Below are 16,790 nucleotides of genomic sequence, written 5' to 3' on the forward strand. Positions count from 1 at the left end.
TCCCAGGACGTCATTTACGTACGTCACACTGGTCACTGTGCCCTGGACACGCACCAACTATGATTTGCGGTTGTACCCAATAACACACCACACCGTAAGACCTTGAGTTGACGCTGTATATCTCGTGCGAATTCAGTCACTGTGATACCGCTCCCTCTGTCGACGGCGACCGAGAATGCGGCCACCGTTTTCAAACTAACACAACCTGGATTCATCTGAATGCCACTCCTGTACCCAGTGACGTCTTTCAATACACCATTGCCGTGTAATATGTTTCTGCACATTCATCAAAGGCAGGCGGAGAAGTGGACGGCGGTGCGCACGTAACCCATGCCGTAATGAGCGGCGACGGACTGTCGGCCCTGATAGTGTACGATGTGTTCCACTGTTAGGTCAAGAGTTGAGGAGGATGCAGTTCTCTCGTGTACTGCCATTCGGATGAGATGTCGATCTTCTCAGGGGTGGTCGGCGGGGAGGGAACCGACCCACCTCATCGTGTTCTACGGCCTTCCGGAACCATTCTGCACACACCCGTTGCACTGCCGAAACACTTCGTCCTACACGAGCAGCAATTTCCTGAATAGATGCATGATATTCTCTCATGCCAATAATGAGCCCTCTATTAAACTCACTGCACGTCTGCTCAAATGGCTCTGAGCACTATGGGACTTAATATCTGTGGTCATCAGTCCTCTAGAACTTAGAACGACTTAAACCCAACTAACCTAAGGACATCACACACATCCATGCCCGAGGCAGGATTCGAACCTGCGACCGTAGCAGTCGCGCGGTTCCGGACTGAGCGCCTAGAACCGCTAGACCACCGCGACCGGCGTACGTCTGCTCAAGTCAAACTGATCCGCTGGCGCATTTTACCCGTCGGTGGTGGTGCGTTGCGATATCGATATTGACCATGAGCCCCCATGAAGACATGGTTTAAAAGCTACTCATTTCTGCAGAACATACCAATGTACACCTCCTGTGAATATGAACGTCGTATCACTAGTCGTTCAGGGTGCTCTGTTTTTTTTTTCTGAACATGGGTGCATGTTACCTATAAAGTCAATAGAGTTAGAGTCGAACATTTCGCATATGAACAGCTCTACACTCCTGTAAAAAAAAAAAAAAAAAAAACAAGGACGATTGCACTATGCTTTCGATAAGAGGAAGAAGTAAAAAAGATTAGATCTGCTCAACTGAGCCGGCCGGTGTGGCGGAGCGGTTCTAGGCGCTTCAGTCTGGAACCGCGCGGTATCTACGGTCGCAGGTTCGAATCTTGCCTCGGGCATGGATGTGTGTGATGTCCTTAGGTTAGGTTTAAGTAGTTCTAAGTTCTAGGGGACTGATGACCACAGATGTTGAGTCCCATAGTGCTCAGAGCCATCCATTTTTTTTTTTTTTTTTGTCAACTGCATTTTTCAAATTCCTGATTTGAACCACGTCAAATTTCTTTGCAATGACCTCGTCCATCAGTGGACTAGAACATCAATTAACTTAAAAATCTTGCAATGACAAATCACCATAACCCAAGAGTAATTGAGACAATGTCAACATTAAGTAACTCGGAGCATTACGGACCATTTTAATAGCATCAAAAAAGAATTACACATGCTATTAATTAAACAGAGGCAGTATTTAGAGTTAATGCCAATGGGAGACCAGAGGACAAAATGTGTTGTTTAAGACAGTTTCCATAATTTTAGTTGTTAGTGCTAATTTCGCACCATTCCTTACATTTGTCGGTACAATACTTAGGGATCTAAGTACAGTAACTTAATGTGAAATCACGGCAGGAAATAGTGTTTTGCAAGTTTGAGATGCTGATCATTCCTGTAAAAGTATAGTGAGAGTCCAGACTGTGTCCTTTGTTTATGTTGAGCAAAACGTTGGTGTTCCTACTGTGCATTGTAGTCTCCAGTCCGCGCGCGTGCTCTGTGTGTGTGTGTGTGTGTGTGTGTGTGTGTGTGTGTGTGTGTGTGTGTGTAAACTTTGACAAACTAGAGGAACAGCACTCCGTGTTGAGTATACATTTACAGACACTGCCTTTTTTAAAACATTTTTCCATGATCTTCATTGCGTATACCCATATATTTACTCATATACTTTGCGTGTCTAATAACTGCACAAATTTTGCCTGAGTGGCACAGATACTGCACTATGACGAGAGGCGTGCCTACAGGTGGCTAGAGGTCCTCGCGGGGCGTGTCCCGGCGCCCCTCTGCGGCAGCCACGGCGCTGGCCGTGCAGCGCCCCATGTCCGTCAGCAGGTCCTGCACCTCGAGGTCCAGCGGAGACCCGGCCGGCAGGCACTTCTGCACGAGCGCTTCCACTTGGTCCGCCACGGCGTCAGCATCTTCCGCGGTTGCCTCTTTCAGCTCTGCAGTGCGCGACAGCAGCTCTGGACCGAGCTCCACTAACAGCTGCGAGCGGCATTGAATCTGCAGCACACAGACCCCCACAACAACGTGTAACTACTGCTGTTTTCTGATATATGTCAAAAACAGTCATCTGAGTTCGTCATATTATATATTCTGTACAAATAAAGACAGATACTTGGGGTGAACTGTAACTTACGCATAGGACTATTGTTTTCAAGAGAAACGTGAAATTTTATAAGAGTACATCTTTTAAATGTAGGGTCATCCAACCTTGGGGTAATTTTTGCAACTGCACTTAAGATCAAACTTTTAAGCTAAGTTTCACCACTCTTCACCATCTAGACGATAGTCAGATTCGTCGTTTATATTTGCAAGCATGTATGAAGTGGCTACGTTAACTGTTGTTGCCACGTGGCGTCGAAGTTCACGCAAAGTTGTTGGAGTCACAGACAGAAGAAAAAAAACCATACCGTCAGATCAGACAGCTTAGGAGGTCAAATGATGAAATGCGAGATCCCTATGCCCTTTTTGCTATAGGAGGTGTAGTGCCGCATTCTTGTCAGAAATAGTGCCAACAAGTTGTAACTTCCAGAATGAGATTTTCACTCTGCAGCGGAGTGTGCTTTGATATGAAACTTCCTGGCAGATTAAAACTGTGTGCCGGACCGAGACTCGAACTCGGGACCTTTGCCTTTCGCGGGCAAGTGCTCTACCAACTGAGCTACCCAAGCACGACTCACGCCCGGTACTCACAGCTTTACTTCTGCCAGTAACTCGTCTCCTACCTTCCAAACTTTACAGAAGCTCTCCTGCGAACCTTGCAGAACTAGCACTCCTGAAAGAAAGGATATTGCGGAGACATGGCTTAGCCACAGCCTAGGGGATGTTTCCAGAATGAGATTTTCACTCTGCAGCGGAGTGTGTGAGGTACTGGCAGAAATAAAGCTGTGAGGACGGGGCGTGAGTCGTGCTTGGGTAGCTCAGTTGGTAGAGCACTTGCCCGCGAAAGGCAAAGGTCCCGAGTTCGAGTCTCGGTCCGGCCCACAGTTTTAATCTGCCAGGAAGTTTCAAGTTGTAACTTAATTGTGCCTGTTATAACGGAGAACGCAACACGTCTTTTGTTGCTGTGTCTCTGCCACCTTCTCTCGACGCACGTTAGCTAGTGAACCAGCGAGCGGGCTAGCACTCCCAGAGGGACCGCCACCGACAAGCAGTTGAACCTAAACTTACAACAGGTGCCAAAGTAATCTTTTAGTTTCTGTCTCCTTTCATGGGGGAGGTATAGTCTACTGGCGCTGGACATCAGAAGAAACATTTTAACTTAGGCGTATATTTTAATGTTGAAAATGGAGTGACACATAAAAAAGCGCGTAAATTTAATGATAGGATCGTGAATTTAACTTGGATAGATCATTCAAGGGATGAGCAGAATCCTTTAAACCAATGGCAGAAATGTAACGTGAAATCCACCACTACTCCAGCACAATAATAATAATAATAAACTGTCGTCGATATGAAAGTAACAAGTGATATAGCAAAAATGAGTAAATATGAACAAACCAACAAACAAACACGGCAGTTAAAATAAGATAATGAGTCACAGGTGAATTACGCTCAACTCACAGCAACGGAAGGGAGCTGCAACTACCTTAGGGTTTGAATAAGAAACTAGAATCACAGAATTATATCGTAACTAAAGCAGAAAAGAGTGCCACGGTAGTCATAATAGATCGCACCTCGGCAAGAACAGTGACACAATTGAAAAATACGATACTTGAGAAAATTCGACTTCAAGAATTAAGTCTATAAAATATAGTGAAATTGTGTGAGCTTCCTTTAAAGTTGGAGTAAGTATTGTTGACACTAAATTTCATCATATTTTTCGCTGAGACACTTCACACGTATTTTTCAGAGATAAAAAAAGGCGTTTTGGAGGGGCACATTGGTGTTATTCCTGGTGCCATGTTGCGGGGACCCATTGGGTATGACGTCAGGTCTCGGCTGGCAGTGATTGACGTAGCTCTGACGGCACTATGATACTTCACAGATATCCTGCATCCTTATACGTTACGTCTTACGTAGCAGTATTTTGGTGCCATTTTTCAACAAGATATTGCTCGTCCACAAACGCTAGGTGTCTCTCTGAACTGTATGCATGATGTTGTTGTAATCCTGTAGCCAACAAGGTCGTTAGATCTGTTCCCGATAAAACATGTGTGAAACCTTCTCGGACGTCAACTCCATCCCATTGGCAGTATCCAGAATATAAAGCATCACTTACAACAGTTGTGGGCTAGCTTGACTAAGAAGGGAATGCAACGGCCTTGCGACACCCTTTCCAACCAGGCAAGTATATGCTTCGAGGCCAGAGGAGGTGTAACGTCGTTCTGATAATCAATCTGCCAACTTCTTTGTAAATTTGGTAATCACTGAAATAGTGTCACATACTCTCACAGCCGGTGGGGTTTGATTTCCTTTTCTTCTACCCTTTTGGGTACTTCACTTATTTTGTCAAGCGGTGTAATTCTCTTAGTTTTAGTGTGTACTGGCGGAAGATAAGATGGAGACAAATTGTAGGATAACAGTGGTAGTGAATGGTGAAGTACGGTAGTTGATGCAGTCTTAATTAACAATAGAAAGTTATGGTGAGGGAAAATAGAAATCTGTTAGCTATATTAGTGCATTTTCTATTTATCATTAAATGCCATAATACAGGAAAAACTGACTGATGACGGTAATATTTTGAGTAAGAATGAACACAGATAAATCTGCCTCAAACACAAGTCGCCACCAGCCATCATCGAACAATGTGGATTATTCACGGACTCGAAACCGGAATGTTACCTTTCGCAGGAACTTCTCTTGCCAACTGAGCTATTTAGGGACGATTCACGACCAGCTCTCAGAACTTTACTCTCCTGTCTTCGAAACCTCAAGGAAGCTCTCCTCCATACCTTGCTGGACTACCACTGCTGAAAGAAAGATGTTCAGGAGGAAGTCATGCTGTGAGGATGGTCCGTGAGCTCTGCCTGGATAGCTCAGCCGATGTGAGTTTGGGACGTGAAAGGCAAGGTTCCAAGTTCGAATTACGGTCCAGCATGTAGCCATAATTTGCCAGGAAGTTTCAGAACGTGCACAGTCTGCTGCAGAGTGGAAGAATGCTTCTGGATGCAGGATAACCATTTCGGGTGGTATGTAGCGCCATTGGATAAGTATTATAACAGCATCTCCTATGACCCCTTAGACAGGGTGCTTACCTTGACGAGCGTGTCGTCTAGTTTGGAGCAGCTCTTGGCATCCGCGATGAGTCCCCGGGCAGTGCCGTTGAGTTCCTTGATGGCAGCCAGCAGCCTTACGCCACCCATCAGGCAGCTCATGGTTTCGCTGCCCAGCGCAGCCTCCAGCTCTGCCAGGTGCTCACGTTCCTCCACCAGGCACGACGTGAAGTTCGTAGCTGTCTGCAAACAGTCGCGTCCCAAGGTTCGAGAAGTAGCAGGAAATTAACAGCTTGTAAGCCCCTTATGCATTATTTCCCTTATGGTTCATTTACATTTAGGTATCGGACTGATTGATGAGTAGCAGTTCTCATCTATAAACTGCACTTGAATCAATTAATTCCAGAACAGCACACATTCACCATATTTACTTCTGAGAAAATCAATAATTTTTGTATATCTCTAAAAATATTTAGTTTATTACACCGATATTTTGTGTGCGGCTAGGTAACGTATGTGTATATAACCTTGTTTAATATAAGTGAAGTCAGATGAAACATTTAAGTACAAAAACATAAAAAAATCTGGTTTTGGTGCTGATTCTGGAAGTCACAGCCCAAATTAAGTTATCTAGGAAAAAATAAAATTTATTGTGAATTAAATGTGTGTACAATAGGGTGAATAATACATTCGCCATTCTAATCTGAGCCCCAGACTTCAGACTTCACTTCCTGAATCAGCATGTTTCTCCTTTTGCGTATCACATTTCTGCATCAGTTCTTCAGAATTCCCAGTGTCTACCTTGGGAGCTTTTATTGCTATGTCATCTTCATAAGTACAACAGATAAACATCGGATGATTAAGAATCCGTTTCTGTCGGAACTGAAATGAATCGGTGACCAGGCCACTAGCAGTATTGCTTACCATCACACAGTTCTTACGGTGCTCGATGATTTCACACGTCCCCGCTTTCGACTTCTATTGACGGCGACCAATATTTAATACAGGGTGATTCGGCAACCCCTACCCATGAGTTTTCTGCAACTTGCAAGGCCTTCAAATACCACATGCAAGATTTTCAGGTTTTGTTCAGCTTAGCGCAAACTATTGGTCCTACAGAAAAAAATGAACGGGACCATTTTGTAGGAAATTGGATGTAGCGAAGTGTTGTGTTGGGATACGTTATCGCTATAGGATGTAGTTTTCTAATTATTCAAGAAAAGAATACAAAAGTTACCTCCAAACCCGTGTTTCTTTAATAACTCAAAAACCATGGTTTCCAACAAAAACGCATCCCAGAACAAAATTTAACTACATCAAATTTTCGACATAAACTTCCTGTTTATTTTTTCTGTACCATTAATAGTTGGTGCGTAGCGAGTGACAGAATACGAAAATCTCGTGCGTGATTTTTGGAAGTTTGCGGGCTACATAAAACCTATCGGTTGGGGCAGCTAAATCACCCTGTGCGTTATTTTTCAGAGGAAAGGCTTCTTTTAAACTGGAGGAAAAGGCTTTGCAAGCTTTGAACGTAGATTGCTCAGAATCAACAACGCTTATGTTACTAGCAATTTCCTTGATAATTTTATCCATTTATTTGCTGTGTAGACAGTATTCCCCTTTCTTTTTTCAGCTGTATACAGGCAGAATTACAGTCACAAGGCAGGAAAGTGGCCTAGTTCATGGACCTGTGTTGTTGTATCACTGCCTCCACTTTTGTTGTAATTACTTGAGAATTTTTTGCTGTTTTGTCAATAATTTGACTAGTGTGGGATGAATACACTGACGCCAGTAACTCGAATAGTGGCAAAAGGTGGATTTCTGCTGTTTTGGAATGGCTTCTTTCGTTGGTAACGATGATCATGTGCCTTAAACACGAGCGTGGTTGTATTTCATGTTTTAAAAGCTGAGAGACAAACCTGAAATGAGAAGAGTTTTACAGTAGAATTTATGTCATGAGTTTATTTTGAAAATAGTTATATCTATCTGTTCGAAGTCCCATCCAGTCTAAATATCACGATACTTTTTGGCAGAGTCGAATAATCAGAATGTTAGTCATCTGAAAGTTAATTTAGCAGAGCCTGGTTATCTGCCCGTATGACTCAAAATCACAAAACTTCATAGTCAATGTTTTAAATATGTTCAACAGTCACCGTACGACCCTTCAGTTGCAAGCAGCCATCGATGAGGAGCTTCAATTAAGTTGGCATGTTGTTATTGATGATGATGATGATGATGATTTGAAGTTCAGTGCGACGGCAGGTTTGATACAGCACACAAAGTTAGCCTATTCTCTGCAAATCTCTTTATCTCTTCATAATTACTGCAAACTACATCTCTTTGAACCTACTTATTGTGTACAAATAGTTTTACATCACCATCCTTTCCTTCCACATTTCCCTCCATTACAAGATTAAGTGGATATTGTTTTGATACTTTAGGATGCATGCTCTTGACTTATCCCTTCGGTTACTTTTGTTGTACCATAAAGCCAGTTTCCTCGTAATTTGAATCAGTGCCTCGTCTTTAGTTAGTCAATCCAGCCTTCAGTACACTTCCGTAACACCAAGTAACAAAAGTTTCTATTTTCATCTTGTCTGTGTTTTTATACCGTGTACGTTTCACTTCTGTACAAGGCTGCCCGTCATATAAATACCTTCAGGAAAGACTTTCTAAAATTTAAATTTACAAATTCGACGCTTAGAAATTTCTCTTTTAAAAAGCCCTTTCCTTGCTACCATCAGTTAGAATTCGATAGCCTGTACTGCGGCCATGATCAGTTATTTTGCTGCTCAAATAGCTAAGCTCTCAACTACTTCTACCGTCTCATTCGCTAATCTAATTCCCTCAGCTTCACCTAATTTAATTCGACTGCATTCCATTATCTTTGTTTTACTCCTGCCGATCAGCTTATAATCTCTGTCTGTTGAATTAAACTATTCTGCCTAGTCTTTAGCTGCTTCTGACAAAATTACGTCGTCAGCGGACATCAGAAGCTTTTGTTTTTGCTTCTTGGACTTAAATATCCGCACCATATTTTCCTTGCTTCCCTTCTCACTGTACACTGGCTTCAATCCTGTGTCTCTTCCTTCTCAATCACTGCTTTTCTTTCACATAAATGAAATACATTCGCAGTTGCGAGTAGGGACTGCCATTAGCTGTATCTTGGAATAACGACAATTAAAATTTGTGCTAGACCGAGACTCGAACCCGGTTTCACCACTGATTGCAATTAGTCTATCCGAGTATGCTTCACGGACAGCCCCAAACGTTGATATGTCGTCAATCATGCGTATACCACCTGCACTCGTAAATCCATTATGTATTTTCCCGAACGGGGGAGACATTTTAATTGAAAGCCTTCTGCAGCGATATTGCACTGCAACACCGTACGCAACTCTTTCATGTCTTTCGACTCTTGTAACAGCAGTGTGGATTCTGTACAAGTTGCAGATAACTCTCTCTTCCCTGTTTTTTTTATCTTTGTTAATGGAATATAATTTTTATTTGCCTATGTTCATTAACTAATCCTCTTACTGATTTGACCAAATTACAACCATCGTTGCAATATTAGGCTATAGAGTGGTGAGGTGTTGACAGATGTGAAAGCCGGCCGCGGCGCTCTAGCAGTTCTAGGCGCTCAGTCCGGGACCGCGCGACTGCTACGGTCGCAGGTTCGAATCCTGCCTCGGGCATGGATGTGTGTCATGTCCTTAGGTTAGTTAGGTTTAAGTAGTTCTAAGCTCTAGGGGACTGATGACCACAGATGTTAAGTCCCATAGTGCTCAGAGCCATTTGAACCATTTGAACCATTTGAACAGATGTGAAAATTACCGAACTATCAGTTTAATAAGTCACGGCTGCAAAATACTAACGTGAATTCTTTATAGACGAATTGAAAAACTGGTAGAAGCCGACCTCGGGGAAGATCAGTTTGGATTCTGTAGAAATATTGGAACACGTGAGGCAATACGACCCTACGACTAATCTTATAAATTAGATTAAAGAAAGGCAAATCGACGTTTCTAGCATTTGTAGACTTACAGAAAGCTTTTGACAATGTTCATTAGAATACTGTCTTTCAAATTCTGAAGGTGGCAGGAGTAAAATATAGGGAGCGAAAGGCTATTTACAATTTGTACAGAAACCAGATGGCAGTTATAAGAGTCGAGGGGCATGAAAGGGAAGCAGTGGTTGGGAAGGGATTGAGACGGGGTTGTAGCCTCTTCCCGATGTTATTCAATCTGTATATTGAGCAAGCAGTAAAGGAAACAAAAGAAAAATTCGGGGTAGGTATTAAAATTCATGGAGAAGAAATAAAAACGTTGAGGTTCGCCGATGACATTGTAATTCTGTCAGAGACAGCAAAGGACTTGGAAGAGCAGTTGAACGGAATGAACATTGTCTTGAAAGGAGGATATAAGATGAACATCAACAAAAGAAAAACGAGGATAATGGAATGTAGTCGAATTAAGCCGGGTGATGCTGGGGGAATTACACTACTGGCCATTCAAATTGCTACACCGAGAAGAAATGCAGATAACAAACGGGTATTAATTGGACAAATATATTATACTAGAACTGACATGTGATTACATTTTCACGCAATTTGGGTGCATAGATCCTGAGAAATCAGTACCCAGAACAACCACCTCTGGCCGTAATAACGGCCTTGATACGCCTGGGCATTGAACCAAACAGAGCTTGGATGGCGTGTACAGGTACAGCTGCCTATGCAGCTTCAACACGATACCACAGTTCGTCAAGAGTAGTGACTGGCGTATTGTGACGAGCCAATTGCTCGGCTACCATTGACCAGACGTTTTCAATTGGTGAGAGGTCTGGAGAATGTGCTGGCCAGGGCAGCAGTTGAACATTTTCTGTATCCAGATAACCCGTACAGGACCTGCAACTTGCGGTTGTGCATTATCCTGCTGAAATGTAGGGATTCGCAGTTATCGAATGAAGGGTAGAGTCACGGGTCGTAACACACCTGAAATGTAACGTCCACTGTTCAAAGTGCCGCCAATGCGAACAAGAGGCGACCGAGACGTGTAACCAATGGCACCCCATACTATTACGCTGGGTGATACGCCAGTATGGGGATGACGAATACACGCTTCCAATGTGCGTTCACCGCGATGTCGCCTAACACGGATGCGACCAAAATGATGCTGTAAACAGAACCTGGATTCATCCGAAAAAATGACGTTTTGCCATTCGTGCACCCAGGTTCGTCGTTGAGTACGCCATTGCAGGGGCTCCTGCCTGTGATGCAGCATCAAGGGTACCTCAGCCATGGTCTCCGAACTGATAGTCCATGCTGCTGCAAACGTCATCGAACTGTTCGTGCAAATGGTTGTTGTCTTGCAAACGTCCCCATCTGTTGACTCAGGGATCGAGACGTGGCTGCACGATACGTTACAGCCATGCGGATGAGATGCCTGTCATCTCGACTGCTAGTGATACGAGGCCGTTGGGATCCAGCACGGCGTTCCGTATTACCCTCCTGAACCCACCGATTCCATATTTTGCTAACAGTCATTGAATCTCGACCAACGCGACAGCAATGTCGCGATACGATAAACCGCAATCGCCATAGGCTACAATCCGTCCCTTATCAAAGTCAGAAACGTGATGGTACGCATTTCTCCTCCTTACAAGAGGCATCACTACAACGTTTCACCAGGCAACGCCGTTCAACTGCTGTTTGTGTATGAGAAATCGGTTGGTATCGTTCCTCATGAGAGCACGTTGTAGGTGTCGCCACCGGCGTCAACCTTGTGTGAATGCTCTGAAAAGCTAATCATTTGCATGCCACAGCATCTTCTTCCTGTCGGTTAAATTTCACGTCTGTAGCACGTCATCTTTGTGGTGTAGCAATTTTGATGGCCAGTAGTGTAGCTTAGCAAATGAGACACGTAAAGTAGTAAAGGAGCTTTCCTATTTGGGGAGCAAAATAACTAATGATGGTTGAAGTAGAGAGGAGATGAAATGTAGACTGCAAATGGCAAGGAAAGCGTTTCTGAAGAATAGAAATTGATTAACGTCGAGTTTAGATTTAAGTGCCAGGAAGTCATTTCTGAAAGTATTTGTATGGAGTGCAGCCATGTATGGAAGTGATACATGGACGATAAGTAGTTTGGACAAGAAGAGAATTGAAGCTTTCGAAATGTGGTGCTACAGAAGAATGCTGAAGATTAGATGGGTAGAGCACATAACTAATGAGGAGTTATTGAATAGAATTGGGGAGAAGAGGAGTTTGTGGCACAACTTGACTAGAAGAAGTGATCGGTTGGTAGGACATGTTCTGAGACATCGAGGGATCACCAATTTAGTACTGGAGGGCAGCGTGGAGGGTAAAAATCGCAGAGGGAGACCAAGAGATGAATACACTAAGCAGATTCAGAAGGATGGGAGATGAAGAAACTTGCTCAGGGTAAAGTAGCATGGAGAGGTGCACCAAACCAGTCTCAGGACTGAAGACCACAACAACAACAACAACAACAGAGTGGTGAGGTTCAAAATTGGCTACCTGCTTGGCGATGAGCGTGAGCTCCTTCGCGAGCTTCTGGAGAGCGTCGTCGGCCTGCTGCACCAGCCCCCCGCCACGGTCCAGAGCCGCCTGCAGGGCGGCAGTGGGTGTGGCCTTGCGCTCGCCGCCCTGCGACCTGGCGGCGCGCCGCATCTCGTCGAAGACGGCGCGCATCGCCATCTGGATGGCGTCGCCCCGGTCCGGTGCCGCCGCCACCACCTGCCGCAGGATCTCCATCTTCTCCGGGTCCATGCCCTCGATGGGCACGTCCTGGCCGACGGCAGCCTCAGGCACCTGCAACCACGCTCTGTCTCAGCTCTGCAGAGGTCGTGCTCGCCATATGAAGGGGCAGAGACTCCTTTGGCACAGACTGGATTGAGGAATATCTAGCAAGCAGAATACACCATATTAATATCAGATGTAATTTTCAGATGTAAAAATATTAGCTTCGTACATAAGTTCCTAGCGTCGTTCTATAAAATAAACATAGCAGATACACATAACAGAGACTTCAGTCATGAATAATATAAGGGGTGTTAAAAAATATTCGAGCCGGAGTCTGGAATCCACAAACCGGTGACAGGAGGGTAATATCGTAGCGTGTGTAGCGAGGTGTGGTCCCGACCAGGGTGCCTATTCTGTATCTTTCCGCCATTGTGCCGATCGTTTCGGTACTCAAGAGCACCGAACGGGTTCCCAGGTAGATGCCCTGTTTCTTGACTTCCGCAAGGCGTTCAATACAGTTCCCCACAGTCGCTTAATGAACAAAGTAAGGGCATATGGACTATCAGACCAATTGTGTGATTGGATTGAAGAGTTCCTAGATAATAGAACGCAGCATGTCATTCTCAATGGAGAGGAGTCTTCCGAAGTAAGATTGATTTCAGGTGTGCCGCAGGGGAGTGTCGTAGGACCGTTGCTATTCACAATATACATAAATGACCTTGTGGATGACATCGGAAGTTCACAATGGAAACTTGTAGTGAAATGCAGGAGGATCTGCAGCGAATTGACGCATGGTGCAGGGAATGGCAACTGAATCTCAATGTAGACAAGTGTAATGTGCTGCGAATACATAGAAAGAAACATCCCTTATCATTTAGTTACAATATAGCAGGTCAGCAACTGGAAGCAGTTAATTCCATAAATTATCTAGGAGTTCACATTAGGAGTAATTTAAAATGGAATGATCATATAAAGTTGATCGTCGGTAAAGCAGATGCCAGACTGAGATTCATTGGAAGAATCCTAAGGAAATGTAATCCGAAAACACTGCTTGAATACTGCTCAGCAGTGTGGAATCCGTACCAGGTAGGGTTGATAGAAGAGATAGAGAAGATCCAACAGAGAGCAGCGCGCTTCGTTACAGGATCATTTAGTAATCACGAAAGCGTTACGGAGATGATTAACTCCAGTGGAAAACTCTGCAAGAGAGACACTCAGTAGCTCGTTACGGGCTTTTGTTGAAGTTTCGAGAACATACCTTCACCGAGGAGTCAAGCAGTATATTGCTGCCTCCTTCGTATATCTCGCGAAGAGACCATGAGGATAAAATCAGAGAGAATAGAGCCCACACAGAGGCATACCGACAATCCTTCTTCCCACGAACAATACGAAACTGGAATAGAAGGGAGAACCGATAGAGGTACTCAAGGTACCCTCCGCCACACACCGTCAGGTGGATTGCGGAGTTTGGATGTAGATGTAGATGTACCCGAATTAGAGTCCCATCTTTATTCAGTATGCATTTCGGTAGCGATACAGTTCGGGTCTAGAGAACCGAAGCGCTGTTGTCGGTTCGCGTCGCGCAAGCCAATCAAAAGCAAGCGGCCGCACATCCGCGCATGCGCACTGTAGCGCGCACAGTGCCACAAACACAAAGTGGCTAGCAGACGACACAGGCGCGCTATTCTTCGCAGTATCGAACTTGCGTTTTCGCAGTACAAAGTGTTGCTAAAATACCAGCGGAAATGTCGGACGACAATTATTCTCAGCTGAAATGCGTAGAAATTTTTACGGTTCCCCTGACCGCATGTTCCCATGCATGCATAATAACGATAGTGTTTTTGACTGTATTCTGCAGATTGTCGTAAATTCCGCATTATGTCATCTTATTCTCATTCACACTGACATCGTGTTTTGGATTCTACGTTTCGGAAAATGAGTGAGGAATAGTGTGTAGTACCATATTGCACTGATACATCTATAAAAACACCCGAAAAATCGATTGAGAGTTTCAAAGAGTAAGAAGATAAACAGAATGTGGTTGTAACTCGCTCCTAGAGATCCAGATGATTAAGTAGCCCATTTCCCTATATGATACGTCAACGATTTTGGTCTTAAAAACAAAATTTAAAAAACGCGTTTTCGAGAGCTCCTGCAGTTCATCGAAGTTTATAACATGCATCTCATGAATGAAAATGTTTCGTATATGGTGCTACAGTCTAAAAATATTACGGCGGAGATCTTTCATCTCTGTCTACTGTTGTTGAGGATTCGATCGCAGATAAAGACTTGTGACAAGCACGATTATGAAGATGACTGCTGCTAGTTACATTCCCAGTAATTTAAGTTCTGCTCTTAGATTCCTGTCTAACCGCATACTCGGAAATCGATACATATTCGGAAAAAATTGTGAATTATTTCTGACAAGAAAAAATATAAAGGTCACTGTCAGTTGTTTCACTAACAGCAATTTCATCTCCAACAATTTCATATTTCGTATTTTAAACACACAGAAATCACGAAATCATTACTGAGGAAGTGCGCTATTACATGTAAGTAATATTGCAGAATTACACGAATAACAATGTCTCAGAACGTGTTGCATATATGAAGAGGAAAAAAAATTTTTGAATCCATCCGTGCGCGAATCCGTGTTCTTACGGGCAAAAAAAAAAAAAAAAAAAAAAATGGTTCAAATGGTTCTGAGCACTATGGGACTTAACTTCTGAGGTCATCAATCCCCTAGAACTTAGAACTACTTAAACCTAACTAACCGAAGGACATCACATACACCCATGCCCGAGGCAGGATTCGAACCTGCGACCGTAGCGGTCGCGCGGTTCCAGACTGTATCGCCTAGAACCGCTCGGCCACACTGGCCGGCTGTTACGTGTAATCCCGCGCTCTAACCACTTCGCTATGCTAAACAACAGCTACGCGCGGCTGAATTCTTGTACTATTACAGGGGAACGTAGGCTGACTTCATTGCCAAACGATGCTGCGTAAGTCAGAAATGCGTAATAGTTTGGAAGGTTTCTAATATCAGGCTTCACATAATTGCTTTCCATTGTTACTTGAAAGTTGTAAACACGTTTCCATAATTACTAAATAAACCATTTGTGGGAAAAAGTGCACAAAGTCACTAGTAACGTCAGTTCACACTCATGTAATATACGTAAGCAGAGCCGATGTCTTGCTATTTAACGAACTTTAAACTCTTATTTGCTTTAAAATAACAGGTATTTTGAGAGAATATTGACCGAAAATGTTTTCTTTTTGGATGCAATCATTCACAGTAACAACCTAACCTAACCATATCTCTAACAAAGGAAAATGGTCTATTATGAACTCACTTTCCAACCGAATGCATCCTCTGGTGATTCTTTAGTAACACAATCACTAAATCCAAAGCTAAAACCACTAAATATATTTAAAATAACAAATTATAGGTGTACATAAACCACAGCTTACCGATCGACAGGGCCACACCGAAATCAAAAATCTCTCGGTACAATTGTCGTAAAATCGATGGGTGGACTGTTCGGTAACAGGCTTACTGAATACGATATTTCGATAAAGAATCGAAAATGACGTCACTACCGAAACAAACCAACTACACTGATCGATATGAACGATACAGAATAGGGCCTCCGAGCGCGGAAGTTAACAGCCCGTCGCTAAAGGGCGCGAGTGCACGTCACGCGACTATACAGAGCTAGCACCAGCATGCATCAATCGTTCAACGCTGCCAGTCGCATTGCAAACAGTGACATAGAGACGTCAAAAGAAGAGCAAAGAGAGGTTGTTCGTTTTCTGACAGCGGAAGGAGTAGGAGGAATGGACATTCATTGGCGAATGTCACAAGTGTACAGCGAACACTGCATGTCCGTTGCAAGGGTCAAGGCGTGATACAAGCGCTTCAGGAAGGACGCGTGTCGTCAGCCGATGATGCACGGTCTGGAGCACCACATTGCATTACCGATGACATCGTCCAGCTGGTAGATGCACTCATTACCCAGGTCCGCTGAGTGACAGTGAAAGCCATAGTCGCCGTGATCGGATTGAGTGTCGGAAGTGTTCACAGCATCATGAAGGAACGACTGCACATTCAGTGTGTGCTCAACGGGTGCCCCACATTCTTCGACCACACAAGGAAGCATGTCGAATGGCCCACTGTCTTGCTCGTCTGCAGCGCTATTCTCGGAAAGGGAATTCGTTCCTGGCACGAGTGGTGGTTGGAGATGAGTCATGGTGTCATCACTTCGAACCAGAATCAAAACGACAAAGTCTCTAGTGGAAGCATCCAGGGTCACAACCACCAAAAAAAGCCAAGGCCATCCATACGAGTGCAGTAAAGGTTATGCTGACGTTCTTCTTTGACCAAGATGGCCCCCTTCTGATTCACTTCCTGCAGCAAGGGACAACATTGAATGCACA

The 16,790-nt window shown here is 44.0% G+C and overlaps 1 protein-coding gene across 1 annotated transcript in view; it reads right to left on the bottom strand.

Moving 5' to 3' along the window:
• Positions 1 to 1,675: 1,675 nt before the first annotated feature.
• Positions 1,676 to 16,790, bottom strand: part of LOC126418879 (uncharacterized) — a 31,081-nt gene continuing 15,966 nt past the window's right edge. Inside the window, exons 2-4 of the mRNA XM_050085878.1 lie at positions 12,129 to 12,422; positions 5,636 to 5,836; positions 1,676 to 2,438 (exon numbers count right to left, since the gene is read on the bottom strand). Coding sequence (XP_049941835.1) covers positions 2,184 to 2,438; positions 5,636 to 5,836; positions 12,129 to 12,422 — 750 coding nt within the window. The 3' untranslated portion in view covers positions 1,676 to 2,183. The remainder of the gene's footprint in view (positions 2,439 to 5,635; positions 5,837 to 12,128; positions 12,423 to 16,790) is intronic.

This window comes from Schistocerca serialis, chromosome 9 (genome assembly GCF_023864345.2).
Source record: "Schistocerca serialis cubense isolate TAMUIC-IGC-003099 chromosome 9, iqSchSeri2.2, whole genome shotgun sequence".
In the NCBI taxonomy this organism is placed as follows: Eukaryota; Metazoa; Arthropoda; class Insecta; order Orthoptera; family Acrididae; genus Schistocerca; species Schistocerca serialis.